This window comes from Oncorhynchus nerka, linkage group LG18 (genome assembly GCF_034236695.1).
Source record: "Oncorhynchus nerka isolate Pitt River linkage group LG18, Oner_Uvic_2.0, whole genome shotgun sequence".
Classification (NCBI taxonomy): domain Eukaryota; kingdom Metazoa; phylum Chordata; class Actinopteri; order Salmoniformes; family Salmonidae; genus Oncorhynchus; species Oncorhynchus nerka.
Genome location: NC_088413.1, coordinates 28,329,880 through 28,351,078, shown reverse-complemented (window position 1 = coordinate 28,351,078; position 21,199 = coordinate 28,329,880). Strand labels below are relative to the sequence as shown.

General features: G+C 42.3%; 1 protein-coding gene across 1 annotated transcript in view; it reads right to left on the bottom strand.

Moving 5' to 3' along the window:
• LOC115145615 (polypeptide N-acetylgalactosaminyltransferase-like 6) overlaps window positions 1–21,199 on the bottom strand; it is a 249,431-nt gene that overhangs the window by 189,009 nt on the left and 39,223 nt on the right. The window contains exon 3 of the mRNA XM_065003262.1: window positions 3,672–3,780. Within this exon, the coding sequence (XP_064859334.1) occupies window positions 3,672–3,780 (109 nt within the window). The remainder of the gene's footprint in view (window positions 1–3,671; window positions 3,781–21,199) is intronic.

Genomic DNA, 21,199 nt, shown 5'->3' with positions numbered 1-21,199 from the left:
AGACCTAAAACATTATGCCTGCAGGCTTGAAGTAAAGTGTTACTGTCTTTCTTCCATCAAATGGTGCTGGTTAGTGGTTACCAAGGTGATGCAATGGTTTGCTGTGTGCACTGAAACCAATTAAGAATAAAACGCTATGTTTTATTGCATGTGATATACTATGGCAGTAACTATGGTGACATACTATAGTATCTATCCGCACAGGCTGTACTCGAGCTCGAGTCCATCCATTTGTTCTGCGACCCCCCCTACTGTTTAATCTTGAGTCCTGGACTGAGATGTGAAACCTCCGAAAGCGTCTGCGTCGGTGACAGAATCATCGGTTCACACTCTGCAATGTGCATTACTGCCTTGAGCTTGACTAAATGCCCACCATGAATCAAGCCCCGGGGGCCCCGACGCCGAAGGGAAGGAGTTACATATCACTTACGCTGCCAATCACACTTGACTGACAGCTTTCTCTTTCATCTAATTAAACCGTTTACCTCGTTTATGCCTCCAAGGGGCCAGAAGTAGAGGATTCTATCGGCATACTTTATTAGAGGATGCTGCAGTGAAATCACAAGTGGGTATAGAAGCATCTAATTCCGGAATCCTGCTAATGTGCATTGTTCTTTTTGGACGAGGGACACGTATGAGAGAAATGTACAGCTTCTAATATAAAGAGAACGCTTACAATATAGAGAGAAATCTCCTAGGGGGGAAAAAACAGTTTTAGCGCATATTATTGTATGGTATGTTAAGGTTATCCCTGAAAACACTCCTGGCGTGGCAAACATGCGGTTAATGTACACTGACAGCTGGCTTTGTTTGATGTACGGAGAGGATGCAGAAAGGATACAATGACATTCTTAACGAGAGGCTTTCCTTTTGATGTGTGAGCGAGACCGAGGGAAACATGGAAAGTTTCCAGGACGAGTACAAAAGAGGGAAATAGAAAAATCTTTGTTTTTGTAAAATATTAAATGGATTTGGAAGCGGGAGGTGGGAAATATTTTGAGGGCGCCGTCTGCCAAGTAAAGGCTTGTGTTTCAAATAGGTATCGTATGCCACAATCTTAAGAGTCGGCTGGAAATAGGATGAAACGAAACCCACGTCCCTGTCCTCTCATAAACACAATTCATTTTACGTCCTTCGCCAAAACCAACGCTAATGAATAAATGACTTGCTAAGTTTTACATCGTTCATAATTTCTCTCGTCAACGTGAATTAGACATTGACATAAGCAGTGATCCCTCTCTCTCTCAATAATGCGATGAGTTCCATAACTCGACTGTGAGTATTGTTGGTCGCTGGAAGCTCATTTTCCACGGTACATAATTATTGAAACACTACACCCACAACTCAGGGCAGTCAAGCTCACAGGAAGGAGGCGAAAACCAAGCAAATTAAATATTCCAATCCAGCACACCCACACATTAATGTTCAACAGTAATGGTTGTCCATTCCATCGCTTCACTCGGAAGGGGCTTGATTTTCGAAACAATGGCGGCTCAAAAAACTAAAGTAAAACATGGACAAAGTGCACTCACCCAATTTCCCTGCTGACAGAACATGTAAATGGATGCTTTTAAAAGGCATAATGGGACAATATATAGAGAACATCACTTAATTGGTTTAACACATGAATCATTCCTACATGCTGTTCAATGGGGTTAGATTTTCCACAGCTTCCTGGTTGGGGGATGGTGGTGATTATGAGTCTGTATTCACAAAGAGTCTCAGACTAGGATCATTTTATCCTTTTAGATCATAATTAATAAGATGTCATGGACAAGGGGGACCTGATCCTAGATCAGCACTCCTACTCGGAGACTATTTGAACGCAGGCCCTGTTCTGTAATCACTAATCTATTCACAACAGAGATGGGCAAGAGGCTGACGTCTACTTGATTGAGAGATGCTCAACATTTAATTAACAGGCCCATCACAGTACAATGATGTTGATTACCAGCACTGCAGCTTTATAAGTGGTTAATACACATGCCTACAATTCATTATACAGAGCATTTGTATATGAACTGCTTTAGATTAGTAAGTGGTTAATGCATATAGTAGACTACACTTTTCCCATCCGACATACGTGAGAAAAACAGGGGGAAATGTATTACTCACCCCTGGGTTTCATGCACTGATGAGCTATAATCAGCTTGATTCATCCAAAATGAATAGAAAGCTTTTTATCATGGTCGCCGCAAACGTACAATTGAGGCTCAACAGATGGTGTGGTACATATGTGGTGGAGGTCTGGTGGGACAATGACCATGCATCATGATCTGACCAGACAGGAGGGCAGAGAGGGCAACGTTCAGGATTTAGGCAGCCATATTGTAGGGTTACGTGATGTGACAGGTCTGCCACCCTAATGGCACCCTATTCCCTACATAGTGCACTACTTTCGAAGAGGGCCCATAGGGGAATGTGGGGAATAGGGTGCCATTTAGGACAGAAGCCCTGTTTGACGTCTCTGTTTTAGTCTGGTAGCAATTCAACTTAGTCTAATCTGGATAATGACTTTATTTAATACTCTGAAGTCTGCATGCATTAGAATTTACAGCCGAGTTCCGCAATTCCAGGAGCTGTAAAAGTGTTTTATTCTCCATTGTTGCCAGGTCATTAATACTGCCTCTGACATGTTTATCTACAGTTGACATGAACCCCTGACCGAAATAATATATTTCCTGTCTGGCATTGATGATTTATCCAGCTTGGCTTCAAATGTTTCCCAGCTCTGGGGTACGTTCCAAAACCCCACCTTATTCCCTATATTGTAGACTACCCAGAACTGGTCAAAAGTAGTGCACTATGTAGGAACTAAGGTTCCGTTTGGGATGCAGATTATGGCCCTACCAGGATGGGACTATTGAAATCTATCTGCTAAAATATTAAAGCTTTAACTGGCAATGGCACAGTGATTTAACCTTAAGGGGGCTTAGACTGAGAATACTTAAGTTTCAAATAGAGCTCTTTTTGACTGATGCTGTAACTGCACAGCGGCAGCAAGGAGACACAGATACTGTGTTTGGATTAGGAGAGGAACATTGGGTCTCTGCCTCTCTGCTCTTTACTTGACATTTATGTAATGAATGGAAGTAGAAATAGCTGGGTTACTGTATGTGTGGACACAATCATTTCTGGCCCGAACACCCAGATTCTTCTTGTATGAATAGTGGATACTATTGGCTTGTCTACCAGTGACCTTTTCTAATTCCTGTAAATCTGAATTGAGATCGTGGTACATGTTCTCACTTAGCTAAGGGTTAGTCTTGCCTCTACTTGGTGGAAACAGACAATAATGGGTTATTTTTTTCTCAAATGTCTCAAATGGAAATGCATTTGTCCAGCATCTGGGCTCCCGTTGCTCAAGAAGTAGAGCTAAAGCGAACATAATCAAATAGACCAATATGACTTACAAAGTTACTGTCCAGTACCTACAGTACCTTAATAATACACTTACTGCCTTGGAAAACAATCTCCCCATTACCTTCATGGAAACCATCACAGTGAATCATGATAAAGATAGACTTGGTTGAAGTTCTTTATGTGGACATTCATTACGTGATGTCTCAGCTTGCTCGCTGTGTGCAGAGTGAAAACTCTTTAGCTACAGGAGGTGTAGTGATTGTCTGTGGTTTCCTGTGAGTTCTCTGTGAGTTCTCTGTGAGACGTACCGACACGCAGTTCGTCTCTCCTGATGCTCTCGTTATCATGCCAGTCTCTCCTCCTCAAGCCGTCCGTCCAGGTGTAAATGTGTCCTTCGCTCAGCCCCAGCGAGAAGCCCTGAGAAAGAGGAGAGGAGGAAGAGGGTGGGGGACAATTCCATCATTCCATCATCGCCCACTCTGAGAGATTAAACGCTGTAATTCAGTGTGAGCCTCAGCCAAACAGTAATATCAAATCAAATCAAATGTATTTATATAGCCCTTCGTACATCAGCTGATATCTCAAAGTGCTGTGCAGAAAACCAGCCTAAAACCCCAAACAGCAAACAATGCAGGTGTTGAAGCACGTTGGCTAGGAAAAGCTCCCTAGAAAGGCCAAAACCTAGGAAGAAACCTAGAGAGGAACCAGGCTATGAGGCGTGGAACCAGGCTATGAAGGGAAAGGTAAAACACTTACATTTTGATAGAGCGTTCAGCCCTGATAATTTAACTGACCATCATTTCTATTCATTCTCCCTTCACTCCATCAACAGTCGAACATGTGCTGATTCTAATATTTTTAAATGTTTTCTTCTATATGAATGACATTTGAATTCAACTGTCAAAAATAATGTATGCATGAGCGAGCCTGAAGTGACTTCAAATTGCTCTCTAAAGTGCTTCCCAGTGCAACAAAAGCTAGTAATAATTCATATACCCTAAGCTTTGTTCTGCTTTCTGTTTGCTTTCTGTGAATTTTGAAGGTTGCCTTGGAGGTTCAGAGAAATAATTGCCTTTAACCTGAACTTTAGCAGGGAGCTTGCTGCAAACACAAATACAGTCAATGTTTTTTGCTGTACATTCATCTAATGTCATTGAACACTGGTTACTTTAATAATGTTTACATACTGTTTTACAAACTTCATATGAATATACTGTATCCTAGTCAAGGCTCATCCTATATAGCTACTGCTGTACAGTCGTGGCCAAAAGTTTTGAGAATTACACAAATATAAATTTTCACAAAGTTTGATACCTCAGTTCGTATGGTGGCAATTTGCATATACTCCAGAAGAGTGATCAGATGAATTGCAATTAATTGCAGTCTCTCTTTGCCATGCAAATTATCTGAATCCCAAAAAAACATTTCCACTGCATTTCAGCCCTGCCACAAAAGGACCAGCTGACATCATGTCAGTGATTCTCTCGTTAACACAGGTGTGAGTGTTGACGAGGACAAGGCTCTGTCATGCTGATTGAGTTCGAATAACAGACTGGAAGCTTCAAAAGGAGGGTGGTGCTTGGAATCATTGTTCTTCCTCTGTCAACCATGGTTACCTGCAAAGAAACACGTGCCGTCATCATTGCTTTGCACAAAAAGGGCTTCACAGGCAAGGATACTGCTGCCAGTAAGATTGCACCTAAATTATCCATTTATCGGATCATCAAGAACTTCAAGGAGAGCGGTTCAATTGTTGTGAAGAAGACTTCAGGACGCCCAAGAAAGTCCAGCAAGCGCCAGCACCGTCTCCTAAAGTTGATTCAGCTGCGGGATCGGGGCACCACCAGTACAGAGCTTGCTCAGGAAAGGCAGCAGGCAAGTGTGAGTGCATCTGCCCGCACAGTGAGGCAAAGACTTTTGGAGGATGGCCTGGTGTCAAGAAAGGCAGCAAAGAAGCCACTTCTCTTCAGGAAAAACATCAGGGACAGACTGATATTCTGCAAAAGGTACAGGGTTTGGACTGCTGAGGACTGGGGTAAAGTAATTTTCTCTGATGAATCCCCTTTCCGATTGCTTGGGGCATTCGGAAAATGACTTGTCCAGAGAAGACAAGGTGACCGCTATCATCAGTCCTGTGTCATGCCAACAGTAAAGCATCCTGAGACCATTCATGTGTGGGGTTGCTTCTCAGCCAAGGGAGTGGGCTCACTCACAATTTTGCCTATGGACACAGCCATGAATAAAGAATGGTACCAACACATCCTCCGAGAGCAATTTCTCCCAATGATCCCGGAACAGTTTGGTGACGAACAACGCCTTTTCCAGCATGATGGAGCACCTTGCCACAAGGCAAAAGTAATAACTAAGTGGCTCTGGGAACAAAACATCAATATTTTGGGTCCATGGCCAGGAAACTCCCCAGACCTTAATCCCATTGAGAACTTGTGGTCAATCCTCAAAACCCACAAATTCTGACAAACTCCAAGCATTGATTATGCAAGAATGGGCTGCCATCAGTCAGGATGTGGCCCAGAAGTTAATTGACAGCATGCCCGGGTGGTTTGCAGAGGTCTTGAAAAAGAAGAGTCAACACTGCAAAAATGGACTCTTTGCATCAACTTCACGTAATTGTCAATAAAAGTCTTTGACACTTAACAAATGCTTGAATTATACTTCACTATTCCATAGTAACATCTGACAAAAATGTCTGAGACACTGAAGCAGCACACTTTGTGGAAATTAATATTTGTGTCATTCTCAAAACTTTTGGCCACGACTGTACACACCTGTTCTATTCATATACTGTCCTTACAGTCTCTACACACAATTCACATACATACAGTACCAGTCAAACGTTTGGACACTCCTATTCATTCAAGTGCTTTTCTTTCTTTTTACTATTTTCTACATTGTAGAATAATAGTGAAGACATCAAAACTATGAAATAACACATATGGATTCATGTAGTAACCAAAAAAGTGTAACCAAAAAACAAATCAAAATATATTTTATATTTGAGATTCTTCAAAGTAGCCATCCTTTTCCTTGATGACAGCTTTACACACTATTGGCATTCTCTCAACCAGCTTCATGAGGTCGTCACCTGGAATGCATTTCAATTAATAGGTGTGCCTTGTTAAAAGTTAATTTGTTGAATTCCTTTCCTTCTTAATGCGTTTGAGCCAATCAGTTGTGCTGTGACAAGGTAGGGTTGGTACACAGAAGATTTGGTAAAAGACCAAGCAAAGAGAAACAACAGTCCATCATTACTTTAAGACATGAAGGTCAGTCAATATGGAACATTTCAAGAACTTTGTGCAGCCACAAAAAACATCTTGCTCTATGATGAAACTGGCTCTCATGAGGACCGCCACAGGAAAGGAAGAAGTTGAGTTACCTCTGCTGCAGAGGATACATTCATTAGAGTCACCAGCCTCAGAAATTGCAGCAAAAATAACTGCTTCAGAGAGTTCAAGTAATAGATACATCTATCTCAACATCAACCGTTCAGAGGAGACTATGTGAATCAGGCCTTCATGGTTGAATTGCTGCAAAGAAACCACTACTGAAGGACACCAATAAGAAGAGGAGACTTGCGTAGGCCAAGAAACACGAGCAATAGACATTAGACCGGTGGAAATTTGTCCTTTGGTCTGATGAGTCCAAATTTGAGATTTTTTGGTTCCAACCCCGTGTGTTTGTGAGACGCAGAGTAGATGAATGGATGATCTCTGCATATGTGGTTCCCACCCCACCGTGAAGCATGGAGAAGGAGGTGTTATGGTGTGGGGGTACTTTGCTGGTGACACTGTAAGTGATTTATTTAGAATTCAAGGCACACTTAACCAGCATGGCTACCACAGCATTCTGCAGCGATACACCATCCCATCTGGTTTGCGCTAGTGGGATTATCATATGTTTTTCAACAGGACAATGACCCAACACACCTCTATTTGACCAAGAAGGACAGCGATGGAATGCTGCATCAGATGACCTGGCCTCCACAATCACCTGACCTCAACCAAATTGAGATGGTTTGGGATGAGTTGGACCGCAGAGTGAAGGAAAAGCAGCCAACAAGTGCTCAGCACAAGACTGTTGGAAAAGCATTCCAGGTGAAGCTGTTTGAGAGAATGCCAAGTGTGCAAAGCTGTCATCAAGGCAAAGGGTGGCTACTTTGAAGAATCTAAAATCTAAATATATTTAATAAACACTTTTTTCTGGTTAGTACATGATTCCATGTGTGTTATTTCATAGTTTTGATGTCTTCTTCACTATTATTCTACAATGTAGAAAATAGTAAAAATAAAGAAATATTTATTTACATTCCTGACTCTAACATTACTCAATCTGATGTCTTAATTTCTTGTTCTTTTATTTTACTTTTGGATTATGTGAGCATTGTTATTGTATTGCTAGATATTGCTGCATTGTTGGAGCTAGAAACATACGCATTTTGCTGCAATGGCGATAACATCTGCAAAACTGTGTACGTGACCAATAAACTTGAATTTTATTTGAAGTCATAACCGGAGGGGGAAGAACAAGCTTTTATGAAATTCTACTTTTAAAAGCACCGTGGTGCAGATAGGGCTTCGTAATCTCTCCTTCTCTCTCACTCTCTCTCTCTCTCACACACACACAGATACACACACACACACTCCTGATCTGATAAATCACAGACGTGTGTATAATTGTATTAGTCATCGCAGGGCAGGAAAAAATTTTCCCTTCCTGGTTTGATGTCTTTTGAGGATTTAGGAGTTGTCGTTACCCCAAAGTGGCTAACTGCCAAGCCCTGAAAAAAATCTGTGCATTTACAGTGTCTTTTCTGATCATAGAAATGGGAGAGAAGAGGAACACTGCAATTACTCCACAGGGTATCTACCGAAAAAGACCCATTGACAAATGGGTTAAAGAGGAACATTATGTGTCCTGTCTGTTTCCAAAAGCTGCTGAAAAGTGGCCCTTCCGAGGCCCTGCATCATTTTATTTCTCAAGAGATGCTGAAGTATCATGGCATGTAGGTGGAAATGTGGTTATTGTGGTTCAAATGGACCCCTCACCAAATGGATCCCTCACAAATGGACCCCTATAGTACTTTGCCTTAGAAGAGCTAACTTTTCAGCAGCTTTTGGAAACAGACAGGACACCAGAGTCATAACGATCCATTTGTCAATGGGTCTTTTATGTTCGATTCCCTGAGGAGTAATTGAGGTGTTTCTCTTCTCTCCCCTAGTAGCAGTGGGATAATGCCCTATGGCTATTACGAGCAATTTGAGCTACAGGGCTACAACTAGACCTTGGTTATGTTCAGTAGGGCACGCAGTAGTAAAATCTCTTCAGATAGTACTTCCCTGTTTCACGGCATTTCAAAACGTTTCCCCTCAACTGAACAAGACAATAGAGGCATTCTGTAATGCTATTATCTCATCTCAGAGATCCTGATAGGACATGCATATGTTAGCTCTGAGAACAAACACACTCCTGAATGGTAAATCAACAGACGTTCCTCATGAGAGTCGTATTGGAGTGGTTTACTGTTGGCTGTGTTTACACAGCCAGCCCATTTGTGATATTTTTCCACTAATTGGCCTTTTGACCAATCAAATCAGCTCTGAGAAAGATTGGATGTGAAAAGATCATGATTGGGTTGCCTGTGTAAATGCAGCCCATGAGGCACACATCAAAATAAGGGATTTGGAGATAGAGGAGCAATAGTAATTTAAAGAGACACACCACAATGAATATGTGCTTTTGAATAACTTTAAAAAGCCATGTGGATATATGAAGAGAGCGATCATGATCATATAGGAGAAATTCAATTCTTGAATGAGGTGGTATTTTACAGCTAATCAGCCTCTGCTGGACATAATCCAGTAACTTTACAGCTGGACATAATCCAGTTACTTTACAGTTGGACATAATCCAGTTACTTTACAGCTGGACATCATCCAGTTACTTTACAGCTGGACATCATCCAGTTACTTTACAGGTGGACATCATACAGTTACTTTACAGCTGGACATAATCCAGTTACTTTACAGCTGGACATCATCCAGTTACTTTACAGCTGGACATCATCCAGTTACTTTACAGGTGGACATCATACAGTTACTTTACAGCTGGACATAATCCAGTAACTTTACAGCTGGACATCATCCAGTTACTTTACAGCTGGACATCATACAGTTACTTTACAGCTGGACATCATCCAGTTACTTTACAGCTGGACATCATCCAGTTACTTTACAGGTGGACATCATACAGTTACTTTACAGCTGGACATCATCCAGTTACTTTACAGCTGGACATCATCCAGTTACTTTACAGCTGGACATCATACAGTTACTTTACAGCTGGACATAATCCAGTAACTTTACAGCTGGACATAATCCAGTTACTTTACAGCTGGACATCATCCAGTTACTTTACAGCTGGACATAATACAGTTACTTTACAGCTGGACATCATCCAGTTACTTTACAGCTGGACATCATCCAGTTACTTTACAGCTGGACATAATACAGTTACTTTACAGATGGACATCATCCAGTTACTTTACAGTTGGACATCATCCAGTTACTTTACAGCTGGACATAATCCAGTTACTTTACAGCTGGACATAATCCAGTTACTTTACAGCTGGACATCATACAGTTACTTTACAGCTGGACATAATCCAGTTACTTTACAACTGGACATAATCCAGTTACTTTACAACTGGACATAATCCAGTTATTTTACAGTTGGACATAATCCAGTTACTTTACAGTTGGACATAATACAGTTACTTTACAGTTGGACATAATCCAGTTACTTTACAACTGGACATAATACAGTTACTTTACAGTTGGACATAATACAGTTACTTTACAGTTTGACATAATCCAGTTACTTTACAACTGGACATAATACAGTTACTTTACAGTTGGACATAATCCAGTTACTTTACAACTGGACATAATCCAGTTACTTTACAGTTGGACATAATCCAGTTATTTTACAGTTGGACGTTATCTAAAATCTAACGGAGCGTGTGTTTTTGAAACAGTTATTACAGTCTCCTCACTTTACTAATCAGAGGTAAGAAGGATAGGGAAACAGTTGGATAATTGAAAATAAGCTCCAATGTAAAATGAAGCATGAGGTTGAAAATAAAAATGTGTGTTTACTGCTTAGAGTTCCATTCTCTATTAGGGACAGACGTGAGCTTTAGAGAGCACATCTGATAAACCTTGTGATGAAAAAACAAGGACAGTGTTGACTTCTAAAAGTCAACTGATGCTACTAATTAGCATAAAATACATTTCAGACTTTTCTTTCCTTTTTTTATGTAACGTTGCCATGACAACTGTTCAATAAACTGAGGATACTTTATGAAGTCACTTCACCCACATGAGAGTAAAGGATACTACAGTTTATGTGAGGGATAACTGTGTCTGTTTTCACACATCCACGCCAGCTTGTTTTCAGGACAAAGAATATATTCTAACTACTCAGGTAGAGCCTAAGAGGCTGATATCATTACAGTCACAACTGTGACCCTGCGAAACCCTGCACTTTGAGTCATTTACATCTCTCTCAAGCTGACACAGGAAACACAGCCCAAAATAATTGCCAAGCCAAGAGGTAATCCCAATCTTTAAAGGAGTGCAAGTTTCATTGACATTGTTCTATAATTCCTATTTCATTGCCACCTGAAGACACTAAGGTCCACGCCTGTTAAATGTCTAAATGACCCCAGGGTTTCACACACACGAAGACAGACAGGGAACTCATCTTCTGATCCACACCTCATAAAGGGCAGGTCAAGAGGTGTTGGAGCTGGCTACCAATATTTCATGACTTCTCCTTCTCAGACTCCCAGGCTTTGACAGCTACGACACAGACACACACACATACAAAAATGTGTGCGTGCATGCAAACAGACACACACATACACACAAAGTGAACAAATACGAACTAAACAGGCCGCCGCCCTAAGCATCTGTTCATATCCTTTCACCTGCTTTAAATATTTTAATGTAGACTGTATAATGGGTATCTATACTATGTTTTTCTAGGTCAGGAATAACTCCAGAGTACAACGTTTTCTTCTCTCCAGTTCTATCCAGAATAGAACATCAGTATGCATTGAGCTAGCTAATCGGCCTAGCCTCTGAAAATCTGAAGAGTGTTGTTTTCTGCAAAGAGGTTGAATTCATGGTCAGGGTTGTTCTTGTTCAGGGTTGTCCTGGACTCATTGTGAACTGTGAGACTGTTCATTTTGGTCTGGGTTTTGTCCTTCAATGTCCTTGCAGCACTGGCGGTGAGCCACTTGAAAAATACATCTGAAAGAAACACTACTTCAAGGTAAAATTAGGTAGGAGGCTATTGATTAAGTTCCTGCTTTAAAGGCTGATTCTTAAATACTTTCCCCCAACATTCCAGATCTTTTCCGATACGCACGATACAGGAAGTTATTTTTGCAACCGTCTTCGGTAAAAGAACTTTGTGGGTAAACGCAAATAGTTATTTTCCTCTATGCCCTATGTGTATTCAAACTAAAACCTTATGGAGAAATAAGCCCTAAGGCTTTGAAAATATACACTTTTCCCACCAACCAATGCTGTAAAACACAATCAAGGTGGAAAGTAAGTTAAATTCACACAGTTGAGCATACTTAAAAATCTCTTATATTCTCCAGACAGATACTGTAGCTAGACAGACAGAAAGGCTGATCAATAAACAGTACAGTGACCTTGCCTCTGTAAATCTGACCTCAGCAGTGGATCAAGGCTTGACAGGTCCTGTGGGGTATGGCTCGAATCAAAATAAAAGGAAGACATACTACTCAGACCAGACTAACCCTGTGTTAGTGTACTCTCCATAGAGTTAAACATGTCACTCTATCCATCTCCGGGGTCCTCCCCCTTTCTCTAAACAGTCTCCTCTGCTTATTCTGTTCTGTTCTGTTTTTTCTTCTCTCCACTGATCTGTTCCTTCTAATCCTGTACTGTACAGTGTACTCTTCCTCTCTCTCTAAAACCAAAATGTTGTTTGGTTTTCCCTCTCCTCTCCGGTCCTGTACTTATTCTGTTCATCTATTCTGTTCCTCTGTTCTGTTCATCTGTTCTGTTAATCTGTTCCATTCTGTCGTGTTCTGTTAATCTGTTCTGTCCTGTTAATCTGTTCTGTTCTGTCCTGTTCTGTCCATCTGTTCTGTTCTGTCCTGTTTTGTTCACCTCTCCTGTTCTGTTCTGTCCTGTCCTATTCATCTGTTCTGTTCTGTCCTCTTCTTTTCACCTGTTCTGTCCTGTTTTGTTCACCTCTCCTGTTCTGTTCTGTCCTGTTCTGTTCTGTCCTGTCCTGTCCTATTCATCTGTTCTGTTCTGTCCTGTTCTGTTCTGTCCTTTCCTATTCATCTGTTCTGTCCTGTCCTGTTTTGTTCACCTCTCCTGTTCTGTTCTGTCCTGTTCTGTTCTGTCCTATGCATCTGTTCTGTTCTGTCCTGTCCTGTCCTATTAATCTGTTCTGTTCTGTCCTCTTCTTTTCATCTGTTCTGTCCTGTCCTGTCCTGTTCTGTTGCATTTTCAACTCCTTCACCTTGTCTGTTTGCTCTCCTCCTCCTCGCCTCCTTATTCTGTGGTTCCTCCATTCCCTTTCTGTTTTCTCTCTCTCTCCTCCTCTCTACTCTTTCTCTTCTTCTTCCCTCTGTTCTTAGAGCCTGCTGAGACTGGCAGTCTGCCGGGCTGCGCTCCCTGCACATTGATTCCAGTAAATTTACCAATTACCGTACAGGCTCTGCCCAGACAGCTCGGGGTCTAGGGCCACAGACTCACTGCACAATGTGCTACTTAATTACACATGCTGAGAATGCTGCTCTCTCGCTCAGCAGAGGAACACGCAGGTATTGCAGGAGTTGTTTTATAACTTACATGCGCTAACACACAGATTCATTTGGGAGTACTTTTAGGTCTCTTTATTCTAACAATGGGAACGGTTCTTCGTGTAATGATGGCAGACGATGTGATTTTCAATAGATATCTGCAGTGATACTATAGAACTGACATTTAACAACCCATTTGAGAAGGTTGTTAGGTATTCTGACTTTCTCTGGTCACCAACTGTGACTCAGTAGTAATCTGTCTCTCTCTCTCTCTCATCATCACTACCAGTCCCATGTGGCGCTGCAAATTAATGTCTGTGTGGATTTGGCATCCAGTCTCTCGTCTCCTTCTCGTTCACTATGGATACTGTGTGACTCCGTGACTACAGCCCCTTCCCTCTCTCTCTTTCCATTCTATGCCAGGAAAGAAACGAACATGGGAAGATATTTCACTCTCCCTATTCAAATGTTTGCTCATCAGAGTGCAGTGAAGACCCTGGTAGTGGCCGTCGAGTTCGCTCCGCTCTCTCTGGAGGGAGAGAGGTTATGAAGTTTTCACTGGCACATATTTACGAGAGAGAGAAAGGGAGAGAGAGATAGACAGAGACAGAGACAGAGAGAGAGAGAGACACACACAGAGAGAGAGAGAGAGAGAGAGAGAGAGAGAGAGAGAGAGAGAGAGAGAGAGACAGAGAGAAGTAAAAATCCCCACCAAACTGCTCCAGCTCCCAACATCTGGGCTGGCTGTGGGGTTCTCAGTGGTACAGACTTCACTTAGCATCATGGGCTAATTTATTATCTGATGTTTGTTACACTGAATGACTGCCACTACTAGAAGCATATATAGGCAGCAGCTGTGACGGTCTTGGAATTTGAGGTTACGGTAATTGGCCAGGCAATATACACCAAAATAACCATTCAGGGCTAAACAAGACATTACACTTCGTTATTATCAAGTAATTTCCTTATTATTCAGGTTATCACTCACAAATATTATTCAACAAATGAAGAAATGCCAAGTTGGAGTGGATCTGTTGCATTTTCGTATTGACACAACATTAATGGAGTCACCATAAACATATATGCATACCCTGTCCTTGTCTGTTGGCTTTTCTGCATATAATCCTAATTCGACGCACAAAACCATTCATTCAAATGAAGTCCAAAGGGTTTTCTCCCACTTTTCCCCAAATAGCTGCATAAGCGGTCATTCGATGGCATTGGGATATGTTCTTCAAAGAGAGGATGCCATAATTTGAGAAAGATGTAGCCGAAGAAAATAGGCCTTATACAAGATTAAATCATGACAGGGGCATTTGACTGTTATTAAATAGATGGAGTCCAGACAGGCTACTTTAGGAAACTTTCTGAATGGACATATAGGCCTATAGAGAGAATCAGTGAACTCACACATGCACGCCCCCGTAAAAGCACCCGTCAATCAAAGCTAACAGCGAATGTCATATACTGTAAAAGAGCAAATATTTCTTCTTTCCTTAAAACGTATTAACAAACCTAGGCCTACCTTAGGCTTTCACGAAAGTAGGCTATAAGATAATGAACTGACAAGGAAAGTATGAAGGGGACAGCTATGCTATAGTATGAAGATGAAATTGACAGTCATTCAAATATAAATAAATACACGCAACAGAGCCATAGCCTACTTCTCAGCAATGCTGATTATTGAGGGGGAAAGCGTTGGAGAAATGACTTGGAGGAATACTGTGAGGAAGTATTGTAATACTGTGAGGAAATATTACATGGCGCCGACAGACATGGCAGCTCTGCTTCTAGCTCCAAAGCAACTTTGCAGTATTTCGTTTTTTTTGTGTTATTTCTTACATTTCTTTGCACCACAACGTATTTTGTGTTATTACATACAGCCGGAAATAACTTGTGGATATCGAAGAGGCGGTAACTCAACAGCATTACGATGAGGGATATTACTTTCCTGAATTGGATCATTTGTTCGTTCCCCCAGGGCAATTGAACTTATCCCAGAGGCTGATCCAAGATGCTGCGGGCAGAGATTTTATTTATTTTATTTTATTTCACCTTTATTTAACCAGGTAGGCAAGTTGAGAACAAGTTCTCATTTACAATTGCGACCTGGCCAAGATAAAGCAAAGCAGTTTGACAGATACAACGACACAGAGTTACACATGGAGTAAAACAAACATACAGTCAATAATACAGTATAAACAAGTCTGTATACAACGTGAGCAAATGAGGAGAGAAGAGAGGTAAAGACAAAAAAGGCCATGGTGGCAAAGTAAATACAATATAGCAAGTAAAACACTGGAATGGTAGTTTTGCAATGGAAGAAGGAGCCAAATAAATAAATAAATTAATTAAATACAGTTGGGAAAGAGGTAGTTGTTTGGGCTAAATTATAGGTAGGCTATGTACAGGTGCAGTAATCTGTAAGATGCTCTGACAGTTGGTGCTTAACCTCTTCAGTCGACCCTCTACTTTTTTGAACATTTTGTTAAAAATCGCGCAACATTTCAGCGCCCTGCTACTCATGCCAGGAATATAGTACGTTCATATGGTTAGAATGTGTGGATAGGAAACCCTCGGACGTTTTTAAAACTGGTTAAATCACGACTGTGGCTATTACATAACGTGCGTTACATCGGAAAGCGCAGGAAAACCTGATCACAGAAAATGGAAATAAATATCCTTGCGCCACTTCCAGCAATTGTTAACAGTGAGCCGAATTAGATAAGACCGAGCATTCAACTCCCACAGCATCCCCATGTTGTCGAGTATCTTGTGAATTTAATCATCTTTGATTCTTGGTTGAACCGAAAGAGGGGCACCGCTTACCTCCGGTCTCCGCCCAGATCATTCCGGAAGAGCTCTCTCCTGAAATTTTTTCCAAGACGACAGCTAATGATATTTGCAAGCGTCCCAACTAGAGGCAAGAGGTTAAAGCTAGTGAGGGAGATAAGTGTTTCCAGTTTCAGAGATTTTTGTAGTTCGTTCCAGTCATTGGCAGCAGAGAACTGGAAGGAGAGGCGGCCAAAGAAAGAATTGGTTTTGGGGGTGACTAGAGAGATATACCTGCTGGAGCGTGTGCTACAGGTGGGAGATGCTATGAGATGAGGTATTCGGAGTGGACATCTAGTCTGACTCAGGAGGTGGGGACACCACCACCGCTTCCGAGTATATTACTCGCCAATGTTCAGTCTCTGGACAATAAAGTAGACGAGCTTAGGGCAAGGATCTTCTTCGAGAGACATTAGGGACTGTAACTTACTCTGTTTCACGGAATCATGGCTCTCTCCGGATATACTGTCCCAGTCCATACAGCCAGCTGGGTTCTCAGCACATTGTGCAGACAGAAATAAAGAACTCTCCGGGAAGAAGAAAGGCAGTGGTGTATGTTTCATGATGAACTACTCATGGTGTGATTGTGAGAGCGTACAGAAACTCAAGTCCTTTTGTTCATCCGACCAAGAAAACCTCACAATCAAATGCCGACCGTATTACCTCCCAGGATAATTCTCTTCGGTTATAGTCACAGCCGTGGATATTCCCCCTCAAGCCGATACCACGACAGCCCTCATGGATATCCACTGGACTTTGTGCAAACTGGAAACCACATATCCTGAGGCAACATTTATTGTAGCTTGGGATTTTAACAAAGCAAATTTTAGGAAAATGTGAAGTTCTAGTACACAGCGCTACTAAAACACATGATCACTGCTACTCACCCTTCTGGGATGACTACAAGGCCCTACCCCACCCTCCCTTTGGCAAATCAGATCACAACTCCATTTTTCTCCTCCCTTCCTCTAGGAAGAAACTCAAACAGGAAGTACCAGTGCTAAGGTCTATTCAACGCTGGTCTGACTGATCGGAATCCATGCTTCAAGATTGTTCTGATCACGCAGACTGGGATATTTCAAATCAAATCCAATTTTATTTGTCACATACACATGGTTAGCAGATGTTAATGCGAGTGTAGCGAAATGCTTGTGCTTCTAGTTCCGACAATGCAGTAATAACCAACAAGTAATCTAGCTAACAATTCCAAAACTACTACCTTATAGACACAAGTGTAAGGGGATAAAGAATATGTACATAAAGATATATGAATGAGTGATGGTACAGAGCGGCATAGGCAAGATACAGTAGATGGTATTGAGTGCAGTATATACATATGAGATGAGTATGTATATTGGGGTTGAGTATATTTTCTAGGTAGCCTCTGAGAATAACATTAACAATGTCACGAACACGGTGATTCAGTTCATTAGGAAGTGTATAGGGGATGTTGTTCCCACGGTGACTATTAAAACCTACCCAAACCAGAAACTGTGGATAGATGGCAGCATTAGTGCAAAACTGAAAGTGCAAACCACCGAATTTAACCATGGCAAGGTGACTGGGAATATGGTTGAATACAAACAGTGTAGTTATTCCCTCCGTAAGGCAATCAAACAGGCAAAATGTCAGTGCAGAGACAAAGTGGAGTTGCAATTCAATGGCTCAGACACGAGACATTTGTTGCAGGGTCTACAGACAATCACGGATTACAAAGAGAAAACCAGCCTGGAGTCATGGACACCGACGTCTTGCTTCCAGACAAGCTAAACACCTTCATCACCCGCTTTGAGGATAACACAGTGCCACCAACCGGCCCGCTCCCAAGGACTGTGGGCTCACATTCTCCGTGGCCGACGTGAGTAAGACATTCAAGCTTGTTAACCCTTGCAAGGCAAGCCAGACCAGACTTGCCGCGTCCTCAGTGTTTACGGACATATTCAATCTTTCCCTATCCCAGTCCGGTGTCCCCACTTGCTTAAATATATCCATCATTGTTCCTGTACTCAAAAAAGCAAAGGTAACTGAACTAAATTATTATAGCCCCGTAGCAGTCACTTCTGTCATCATGAAGTGGTTTGAGAGGCTGGTTAATGATCATATCACTTCTACCGCACCTGACACCCTAGACCCATTTCAATTTGCTTACCGCCCCAATAGATCCACAGACGATGCAATCGCCATCGCACTGCACACTGCCCTATCCCATCTAGACAAGAGGAATACCTACGTCATAATTCTGTTCATTGACTACAGCTCAGCCTTCAACCCCATAGTACCCTCCAAGCTCCTCATTAAGCTCAGGGCCCTCGGTCTGAACCCCACCCTGTGCAACTGTGTCCTGGACTTCCTGATGGGCCGCCCCCAGGTGGTGAAGGTAGGAAACAACACTTGAGAGCATCCTTTCGGGCTGTATCACCGTCTGGTACGGCAACTGCACCATCCGCAACCGCAGGGCTCTCCAGAGGGTGGTGCGGTCAGCCCAACGCATCACCGGGGGCACACTGCCTGCCCTCAAGGACACCTACAGCACCCAATGTCACAGGAAGGTCATCAAGGACATCAACCAGCCGAGCCACGGCCTGTTCACCCTGCTATTGTCCAGAATGTGAGGACAGTACAGGTGCATCAAAGCTGGGACAGAGAGACTGAAAACAGCTTCTATCTCAAGGCCATCAGACTGTTAAATATCCATCACCAGCCAGCTACCACCTGGTTACTCAAACCTGTACCTTAGAGGCTGCTGCCCTACATACATTGACGTGAAATCACTGGCCACTTTAATAATGGAACACTAGTCACTTCAATAATGTTTACATGCTGCTTTACTCACCTCATATGGATATACTGTATTCTATTCAACTGTATTGTAGTCAATGCCTTTGACATTGCTTGTCCTAATATTTATATATTTTTTAAACTTTTTATCATTTGTGTATTGTTGTAAATTGTTAGATACTACTGCACTGTTGGAGCTAGGAACACAAGCATTGCCCTACACCCGCAATAACATCTGCTAAATATGTGTAGGTGACCAATAACATCTGCTAAATATGTGTAGGTGACCAATAACATCTGCTAAATATGTGTAGGTGACCAATAACATTTGATTTGACTTGATCATTTGAATGGCTGTAATAATAAAAACAGACTTTGTTGACTTACTGTGTGAGGTGAAGAAGAAATGCTAGAAGCAGGCCAGGTACTTCTATGCGTGCTCATGCTCACGGCTCTCTGTCTACATTAACAGGACAGAGCACCCAGACGCTCTGTCTACATTAACAGGACAGAGAACCCAGACCCTCTGTCTACATTAACAGGACAGAGAACCCAGACGCTCTGTCTACATTAACAGGACAGAGAACCCAGACGCTCTGTCTACATTAACAGGACAGAGAACCCAGACCCTCTGTCTACATTAACAGGACAGAGAACCCAGACGCTCTGTCTACATTTACAGGACAGTGAACCCAAACCCTCTGTCTACATTAACAGGACAGAGAACCCAGACCCTCTGTCTACATTTACAGGACAGTGAACCCAAACCCTCTGTCTACATTAACAGGACAGAGAACCCAGACCCTCTGTCTACATTAACAGGACAGAGAACCCAGACGCTCTGGGGCGGCAGGGTAGCCTAGTGGTTAGAGAGTTGGACTAGTAACCGAAAGGTTGCAAGTTCATATCCCCGAGCTGACAAGGTACAAATCTGTCGTTCTGCCCCTGAACAGGCAGTTAACCCACTGTTCTTAGGCCGTCATTGAAAATAAGAATTTGTTCTTAACTGACTTGCCTAGTTAAATAAAGGTTAAACAAAAAATAAATAAAAAATACATTAACAGAACAGAGAACCCAGACGCTCTGTCTACATTAACAGGACAGAGAACCCAGACGCTCTGTCTACATTAACAGGACAGAGAACCCAGACGCTCTGTCTACATTAACAGGACAGAGAACCAAGACGCTCTGTCTACATTAACAGGACAGAGCACCCAGACGCTCTGTCTACATTAACAGGACAGAGAACCCAGACGCTCTGTCTACATTAACAGGACAGAGAACCCAGACGCTCTGTCTACATTAACAGGACAGAGAACCCAGACGCTCTGTCTACATTAACAGGACAGAGAACCCAGACGCTCTGTCTACATTAACAGGACAGAGAACCCAGACGCTCTGTCTACATTAACAGGACAGAGAACCCAGACGCTCTGTCTACATTAACAGGACAGAGAACCCAGACGCTCTGTCTACATTAACAGGACAGAGAACCCAGACGCTCTGTCTACATTAACAGCACAGAGCACCCAGACGCTCTGTCTACATTAACAGCACAGAGCACCCAGACGCTCTGTCTACATTAACAGGACAGAGAACCCAGACGCTCTGTCTACATTAACAGGACAGAGAACCCAGACGCTCTGTCTACATTAACAGGACAGAGAACCCAGACGCTCTGTCTACATTAACAGGACAGAGAACCCAGACGCTCTGTCTACATTAACAGGACAGAGAACCCAGACGCTCTGTCTACATTAACAGGACAGAGAACCCAGACGCTCTGTCTACATTAACAGGACAGAGAACCCAGACGCTCTGTCTACATTAACAGGACAGAGAACCCAGACGCTCTGTCTACATTAACAGGACAGAGAACCCAGACCCTCTGTCTACATTAACAGGACAGAGAACCCAGACACTCTGTCTACATTAACAGGACAGAGAACCCAGACACTCTGTCTACATTAACAGGACAGAGAACCCAGACACTCTGTCTACATTAACAGGACAGAGAACCCAGACACTCTGTCTACATTAACAGGACAGAGAACCCAGACACTCTGTCTACATTAACAGGACAGAGAACCCAGACACGTGCTCAATTCTCACATGGTGCGTGTAAAAGACGGTACGAAACAGGCCTCAGAGCCAGAAAAACCTTGTCAACGGCTTCTTGAATAATTCCTAAATAGTCAGGCACATTCAACCTATTTTAAAAGTAGTGATTTATTTATTTACTAACAAGCAATGAAAACGTGCATTGTATAAAAGAAAGTTCACACATCAAACTATATTTTTAATAAAGTGCAGTAGCCTATAGCACTCTACAACCCTGCGGAACTAGAAGATTAA